The sequence below is a fragment of the Vanessa cardui genome, chromosome 24, assembly GCF_905220365.1.
Source record: "Vanessa cardui chromosome 24, ilVanCard2.1, whole genome shotgun sequence".
In the NCBI taxonomy this organism is placed as follows: domain Eukaryota; kingdom Metazoa; phylum Arthropoda; class Insecta; order Lepidoptera; family Nymphalidae; genus Vanessa; species Vanessa cardui.
In genome coordinates this window covers 5,623,195-5,632,511 of record NC_061146.1, presented here as the reverse complement: position 1 = coordinate 5,632,511, position 9,317 = coordinate 5,623,195, and the positions used below count along the sequence as shown (strand labels likewise).

General features: G+C 31.5%; 1 protein-coding gene across 1 annotated transcript in view; it reads left to right on the top strand.

Moving 5' to 3' along the window:
• Nucleotides 1–226: 226 nt before the first annotated feature.
• LOC124540339 (facilitated trehalose transporter Tret1-like) overlaps nucleotides 227–9,317 on the top strand; it is a 31,394-nt gene continuing 22,303 nt past the window's right edge. The window contains exon 1 of the mRNA XM_047117855.1: nucleotides 227–482. Coding sequence (XP_046973811.1) covers nucleotides 410–482 — 73 coding nt within the window. The 5' untranslated portion in view covers nucleotides 227–409. The remainder of the gene's footprint in view (nucleotides 483–9,317) is intronic.

The following is a 9,317-nucleotide window of genomic DNA, read 5'->3' as shown; positions in this document are numbered from 1 at the left end:
ACCCTACTTTACATAGAAATATTTGGGCTTAATTCCAGTACCAAAAACTTATTGAACAAAATAATTTCATTAATGTGAATAATAATAGAGCATGATAAATCAGCAAAAAAAAAATAATGATGTTTAGTAACAAAGCTGCAGTAACATCTTTGTATCTAATGAAATGAATTAATAAAATTTCGCGCTGTCGTCGCAGATGTGACCGTAACGTAAATGGACCTATACGATTATGTTCAGTCGGATACATGGTCCAACCATGGTATGCTCATTTGAAATAAGAACACGGGACAAGGCGCGCGTTCCCGCATAATTTTAAAACAGATTATAACAAAACTTTTTTTTATTTTTTATTTATAAGTAGCTCGTGAGGTTTTATATATTTTGGCTGTGATAAAAAAAATAATTAAAAATGTTGAAATATACAGTGAAAAAATATTGTTCCGAAGGAAGCAAAATTAACCAAGTAATGGTGGCAGTTTTGAGTAAGTTTTTTTTTTCAAATTAAGTTTTAGAGCTATATATACTATATATACAATCGTTAAAAAATATTTTAAACATTTAAAAAAACCCAACAAACATTTTATTATACTTGAAAAACGTGCTAGGTCAGAAATAAGATGACATCAAAAAAAAAAAACTACGTAAAAATGTTAATTTTCGACACAAGTCTTAATTTATTATAGAAGAATATAAATTAGTGAACTTTACATTATAAAATGCCTTTCTTGTGTTTCTTAGAAATATCTTGTCTATGCCCTCTTCATCTCGTAATGACCTGGTGTTATTAAGCTCTGTCACGACGATTACAGCTTCATAAGAAAGCTGGGGGCTTTGAGCTTTTAAGCGCTGATTTAGATATAAACGTTTTCTGGAAATGTTATAACTTTGTGTTAAACTACTGTTTAAGCTTGTGATTATAATGACATTTATGAAACATACATATTTGTTTTAAAACACATTTGAGTGTTCGTTTTAATATGTTGAAGGATCAATACATGTATTAAATGATTACATTTTGGTACACGATCTTTATATTTTATACTAGTTGTTGAGCGCGGCTATGCTCGCGTTTTAGGAGGTTGGTTGTCATGTTAGGGAAAAAAAATTCTATCCTCAAGGAAGGTTCATGGCTATGATGAAGCAAATTTCATCAATTTCGGTTCATTCGTTTGGTAGTGACAGACAGACAGACAGAGATACTTTAACATTTAATATATAATATTAGTACAGATTATTTACGTTAAATATAATATTGTATATTAACACAATCTTATTAATACACAATCTATTTAACGCTCAGCATATACTTTAATAAGTTCTATTCCAGAATATATAGGGATGATTACTACTTGTTATGTATTTTTATTTGCAAAGTACATATGTATTTAATTATTGATATATTCGCTGCTAAAACAGCTTAAGCCTCCTTTCCTCCTTCCTAGTTTTGGAGCTGTTTCTGCGTTGGTAGGATGCCTAGTTGTGTATACACACTTGATGATAACCAGCACTGAACATAAGATAAATTTGACAAATTAATATTGAAGGAAAGCTTGTCTTGCTTAATCTGATCGATTCATTCGAATGCCTTTGTTTAATTTCATACTTACTAATTTATTACAAGGAATATCAACAAAAAAACCTAATTAATCATATTCTAAATTTAAATTTAATATCATATTTATATTATTTTCTCAAAAATACTAATTACATGTGTTTTTTCTAATTTCTTTTTAATTTCGTCATTAGTCAACTGGCACGTGTTGTGCTGTCTCGTGATAAGAAACGCTTGAATTAGAAGTTGAGATGAATATAAAGATAATAATATATTTATATCTATAATACCATTGTGCGTGTGTTCGTTTTCTACTTTTTCTACACTAGATTTAAGTTGAACAGACTTAATTTTTTTTTGTACGTCAGGTCATAGGAATGCTTCTTAGCTATCGTTGGATCCAGTAGGTTGTAGTTGTTCTCTTATTGTCAAATTTCAAGAGATTTTCTTTTATTTTTAAAACGTCGAATAAAAAAGGAACTAAAAAAAATCTGTATTGCGTTATAAATAACGTATACAACAACAAAAGCCTGTAAATTCCCACTGCGGGGCTAAAGGCCTCCTCTCCCTTTGAGGAGAAGGTTTGGAACATATTCCACCACGCTGTTCCAATGCGGGTTGGTGGAATACACATGTGGCAGAATTTCTATGAAATTTATCGCATGCACATTTCCTCACGATGTTTTCCTTCACCGCTGAGCGCGAGATGAATTATAAAGACAAATTAAGCACATGAATCAGCGGTGCTTGCCTGGGTTTGAACCCGCAATTATCGGTTAAGATGAACGCGTTCTAACCACTGGGACATCTCAGCTCAAATAACGTATAATTCTTTTTTTTCGCATCACCTTCCAACTTTGCTTTAATTACGTAAATACAAATTAAGCACATGGCTTCAGTGGTCCATGCGATGGGTTCGAACTCCGAATCATCGGTTAATATACATATCATGTAACCGGTCAACCATCACAGCAGGCTATAATGACTCGATAATTCACTTTTTGAGTTTTAATTCGACTCCATATATTAGTATGTGTAGGTTAAATATTGCAATTGAATTTTAAATTATAAATTAGTAAAATTTTAACCATTTTTGGTAATGGTGACATATTGACAGTTTTAACAGTTTTAACTTAGCATATTAAAAAAATTTAAAAAAGATATCAAAAAAATTAATAAAGCGTATTACTCTATACAAGATTATATTAAAGATAAAATAAATAAAAAATTAAAACTTAGTATTTATTGACTTCTAGACAAGATATATAAAATATTAATTACACTTTACTGTAAAACTCTGTAATTAAAATTGTATGAAAGAGTACCTACTGAATATCTTGCTGGGTCTTCTCCGTAGCATCTAACACTGTAACATTACGATATTGAGTGCTTTTATGAACCAATTTGAATAAAGAATTATCAAATATGACACCAACTTTTAAGAGATATAAATATGAGTATTATGTATTTATAAATACTTGTCACCAGCTTCTGTCGCGTTTTAAGGATTAATTATCATATTAGTCAAAAAAGTAGCCAATGTCTTTGCCTCAGAGTTCAAATTTGCTTTATACTAAATTTCATCAAATTCGGTTCATTGGTTTGGTGACAGAGCGACAGACAGACAGAGTTACTTATAGATTTTTATTTTCACAACATAAGTATATTTATTTACTTCACTATACAATAATTTAAACCATTATATACCTTTAGACTATGTAATTATTATCATTATTACAAAGTATAAAACAATGTCGCTTACGTCTCTCCGACCCTATGTACGCTTTTAGGATTTCGATAATGGATACATGGATAATATAGTAAAGAAACACTAATAATTTTAGATGTTTCTAATGTGATGTCGTATATAAACAATTTCTGTAGAATATTGAGTATTCCCGTGCGAAAGAAGAAAAAGAAAGAAAAGAAGAGTTGAGATGGCCCAGTGTGTAGAACGAGTGCATCTTAACCAATGACTTCGTGTTCAAACCCAGGCAAGCACCACTATATAGCCCAGCCGTGGGAAATTTACGGGCTGTATTACCTGTATAAAGCCGGAGCAATACTTACTACTACAATTAAACGATACAATATCAAACGTATTCCTATATCTACTAATATTTTTCATCCAACATTACCAGTAATATTGAATATATTTGAATGAAATTTACATAGTAATATACGATTCACCATAAACCGTGGAATATTAAAGCTATGTTGCACAGAAGCAAGCTAGTGTCGAGCATACGATTCTTAGTATCCAACAATTAGCATGCGTATACGAAAACAGTGTTTGTAAGAAGCATGCTACTTAATCGAACGTCTGTATATATTTTAAATTAAATATTTTCTACTTTTTTTTTTATTAATAATAAAACGTGATTTATTTATATTTCACCTGTTATTTAATACTAGTATTCGCTCATGCCTTCAATCATGTATAAGGCAAAAAAGTAGTTAGTCTATTTTTCTTGGATTTCAAGTTTGCTTCATACCAAATTTCATCAAATTCGGTTCAACTGTTTGGTCGTAAAAGAGCGACAGAGTTACTTTCTCATTTACAATATTAATATAGATAGTGTTGTGGTTATCTAAATTAAACGTGAAAATGGAAATAATATTATATTATATTGAATGGGCATATGCAGTTGTGTCAAACGCGCTATAAAGTAGCATGCTTCTTTCAATGCTTCAACCAACGCAAGCTCACGCAACACTCTCAATGAGTATGCTTTAAACAGTGCAGGATTTACCAATAGGCTAAGTAGGCTGGAGCCTTGGGTAGCAGATTTAGAGGGGCGGCTAATTTAGCCCAAATTGTCTTTATCTTACAGTAATAAATATATCTTATAATTATATGCATACACATTACATCCGTAATCCGTATACTAACACTACATAAACATAGCGGGTTGCAAAAATAATCTAGTAACCGACAGAAATATCATCTAGTTCATAATCATACCAATAACGGGAAAAACCGATGTAATGAGGACGATAGAAGACTATATATAAATTGTGATTGTGAACTAAAAAAAACGTATAGAATTTTAAAAGTAGGGGCGGCAAAAATCGAATAGCCTATTAGCGGCAAATTTGTAAATCCGCCACTGGCTTTAAATGAGCACGCTACCCTGCATATTAACATACCGTATTAATAACATGTTTATTCAAGATATTACAAGAAATTCAACGTTATAGGCAGAAATCGTCCCAACCAACTTTTACATATACGAGTATAAACATTCTTTCTACTGCTTTAACTTTGTTATTGTAATTAATTACTCTAAAATTGAACACATGAGCGCTGAGATGGCCCAGTGGTTAGAACGCGTGCATCTTAACCGATGATTGCGGGTTCAAATCCAGGCGACTACTATGCTTAATTTGTGTTTATAATTCAACTCGTGCTGTACGGTGAAGAAAAACATCACGAGGAAACCTGCATGTGTCTAATTTCATCTAAATTCTGCCACATGTACATTCTACCAATCCGCATTGGAACAGCGTGGTGGAATACGTTCCAAAGTCCAAACCATCTCCTTAATGGAAGAGGAGGCCTTATCCTAGCACTGGGAAATTTATAGGCTGTTACTTTACTTACTTTACTACTACTCTAAAATTTTGTATTAATTTGCATTGTGTCTGTTTTTCAATACATGATATATAGTAAAAGCAACTTCGTTCCAACCAAAGATCCCACGACACCTTTTGTGTGTTCTTCTTTCAAATGACAGATCATTGAAGAGAGAGAGAGATAGATGTATTTAACTTAAAACCATACAAAACTTATAAAAGCCGTAAACAATAATACTACACTCATACCAGACATATTAATAGCGATATATATTATGATAATGCGTTGTATCTCTGCCGATTTCAAGGTTAAGTCGTTGAACCGATTATATAACGTTTCGTAGAGATAATGAACTTTTGAGTTACGATGCGCTGCTTTTACGTAAACATTTACCCCCAATTAGTTAAAAAGGGGATGGGGGTTGTGGCAGATTTACTTTTAGATATTGTCAATAGTGATTTCCTTTCACGATATTCAAAATGTCGCGACTGGTTTTCTCTCCAAAAAGGTCAGGTCAAAAAAGGTTTTATGTGCTTTCCGAGGTGTGTCAAAAATTTAAAATTTCTTAACTTACGTGGCAGATTTACTTTTAGATATTGTCAATAGTGATTTCCTATCACGATGTTCAAAATCTCGCGACAGGTTTTCTCTCCAAAAAGGTCAGTTCAAAAAAGGTTTTATGTGCTTTCCGAGGTTTGTCAAATGCTTAAAATTTCTTAACTTACGGATTTCTATCAGAACACTCAATATTTTCTTAATGACTCGACCCGGCCAATGACCTGTGGACTTTGTGATATGTAGCCTCATAAGCAGTGGAACAGCGACGGGTTTAAATAGTTGCCATAACAAAAAAACAAAGTAAAAACCAATGATATATAATTATGAGGTGCGGTATGCAACGTCAGTCAGCTTTTCCTACACAAAACATACAATTAACGGATAGTGTTTTCGCGTAATATCTCAAACGAGACGGGAAATAACTTGGTGAATTATGCAATGCTCGGTTTTGATTATGTTGTTAATGTCTATACTAATTTACTAGCAATATACATACCTGTTTCTTTCTTATGTATTAGGTTAAAACAGGATAGCAAGCATCGCTTTTTTTTCTTTTTTTTGTATTGATTCAGCCAAATTTAGTTAGATTCGGTAAGAATAAACTCGAAACGCGCCTCAGAAGACAAACGAGATATGACAGTTTTTGATATGCAACATTGGCTATAAAGGTTATAAATTTTAATGGATTAACGTGTCAAAATAGTATAACAACGTATCTGGGGTGAGATACAATTGGAATTCTTAGAGTACTTACTGCTTGGTCTGCTGGTCCATTGATGACGTCATTTCAATTTGATTGGTTTCAATAGAAAAGTATTAAGAAAACATCCTTTGGAAAGTTTTCTTTTAGCTAGTTTTAATTTTCTTATATTAATATACTTTCTAAAAATAAATAAACAAGAAATCCAATTATATATTCCTAACCTAACAGTTGATAAATTATTAAATTTATTAGACCGTCTAAGCTTTCATTTGCGTCATTGAAATAAAAAAAAGAAATTTAAATGCCACCGCGCCCAAAAACAATAGTCAAAACAAACTTTATTTTTATACTGGCAACTTTCTCTCTATCTAAATACGCTTCGGTATAATCTGTGACAATCTAAATTAATTAATATAATTAACACATTAAATCGGTGAAAATGGATTTATAACGGTTAAACAATCGTTGAAATAATCTTTAAGCCATTAATCTAACTGGAATAATATAATATATACAAATTTATATATATAATAAAACTAACGGAATTCGCTATATGCTTAAAATCTATAATTTGCGACCTAATTAGATTAAAATACTATGACGCTCTGTTAATATATGTATGCCTATTTTTATAATTATTTTTTTAAATATTGAATTTAAAAATATTTTTTAAATATTATACTTGGTGGTTGGGCTTTGTGTAAGCCCGTCTGGGTAGGTACCACCCACTCATCAGTTATTCTACCGCCAAATAACAGTACTCAGTATTGTTGTGGTCCGGTTTGAAGGGTGAGTGAGCCAGTGTAACTACAGGCACAAGGGACGTAACATCTTAGTTCCCAAGGTTGGTGGCACATTGACGATGTAAGGAATAGTTAATATTTCTTACAGCGTCATTGTCTATGGGTGATAGTGACCACTTACCATAAGGTGGGCCATATGCTCGTTCGCCAACCTATACCTTAAAATAATAATAATAATAACATTTAATATAATTCGATAACAGTAGCCAAAGATTAACTGACTAAGAGGGTATATTAAAACGCTGATATTGCATTTTATTCCTTATTGTCCAATGGGATGGCGGTGTCAGAATAGCCAACCAATCAGAGACGCAGGATAAACGATAGCATACTTCAAATTTTCTGCGGCTTGCTATTTAGATTGGTCAATATATTAAAAGAAAACTTCTGTTATTAAAATGTTTATATTATTTGACCCAAAATGAAGAGAAATATTAAAATCAATCAATATTGTATATATCAAGCAACACCTCGCTATATACGTCTTACTAATTAAGACTTAGTTATTGGGAAGGTAAGCAGTGTACTTTCCAAATAATTTAATCTTAATCTATACATGTAATAAATTGGAGTGTCTGTTTGTAATATCAAAATAGCACTTTTTTACTCAATGCATATGTATTTATAAACGGAACACATACCCAAATATTTTTTTTTACAATTTTTGTCGGTTTGTCTGTCTGTTTGATCCGGCTAATCTCTGGAACGGCTGGACCGATTTTGACGGGACTTTCACTGGCAGATAACTGATATAATAGGGAGTATATTAGGCTACAATATTATTGTTGTTTCTTATATTAAAAGGCAATTAATCATATCCTATATGAATTGTTAAAAGTATTAGCAATTAGTGGCTCTTTCGTCTATTATTAAAATAATTTCAAACATTTAATATAATTGAGTGTGTCCCAAATAAATAAACAAAATCTTCTTAAGTAAGCAATATTTATTAGTTGTTTACTAAGTGAATATGTTTAAAAAAAACGTTATATGTAGAGATGTAAATTATTAAAGGTATATTAGTTACCTACGAGATTGTTATTTATTACTTATAGTCCGAGCTCAGTGCGTAGGACGTTGAGAATGATTTCTGTTTCGAGATGTATACGGGCGGAAGTCGGAGCCGGTTCCCTATATCGTGACGACACACTTATCGCCGGCTCAACTGGCTCACCCTTGTCGTGACGTTACTTTTAACACTATGAACCGAGCTTTTATCACTAAGCATTATGAAACAAAGTCCAAAGTCCCCCGAGTGCGTATGTCTGTATGTTTGCGATAAACTCCAAAACTACTCAACGGATTTTCATGCGGTTTTCCTTAATAGATGAAAGGATTCATAAGGTAGGTTTAGCTGTATTTTGTGTATAATTTATTAAGGTTTTTCTGTAAATAAGTTGAAACAGAACAGGTAATTGTTTCATGAGGAAAAGCAACAACAAATATGTAAATAAAAGGTCAAAAAAAAACTTGGATCCACATGTGCGAAGCCGGAGAGCCGATAGTATATTTATATGTATATCTTAAGATACGACATTAAAACTATGTTAATGTTACAGAAATATATTGGTGTACATTGAGACGAAGGTGAAATTGATTTGATCATTAGGAATAATTCTTCGTAACTCTTCATTAGCAATTATGGCCGAAGCAACAACAAAAAAAATATGACTACAGTATACCAAAAAAAAATAATTAAAAAAAATATATACACACTATATTATACATTATCATCTTATACATAATTAAACTAAGAATAAAGCCTTTGTTTTACTTACCAATTATTTATTTTTTTAGTTTAAAGAAGTATTCAAACTAAGTACAGTTGTATACGAACTCCTTGCTTTTTTAAATAAAATATTTTTAAATTTCGAACACTCAACGAACATTAATTTTAATAAATGCAATTAGAGCTTGTAATTCTGATTCTACTAATACTGGGTTATGATTACCATGAAATATTGTCTCACCTTCCAGACTAAGAATTTATTTTAACGTTTACATAAATGACAAACTGCTCTCACGATAAAATGTAAACCTGCTTTAAGTTTGTATTCGTTATTTTGATTGATAGACTGCATATTAATATTTTATTAATACTTGTTTTGACGTTTTAATGAATTT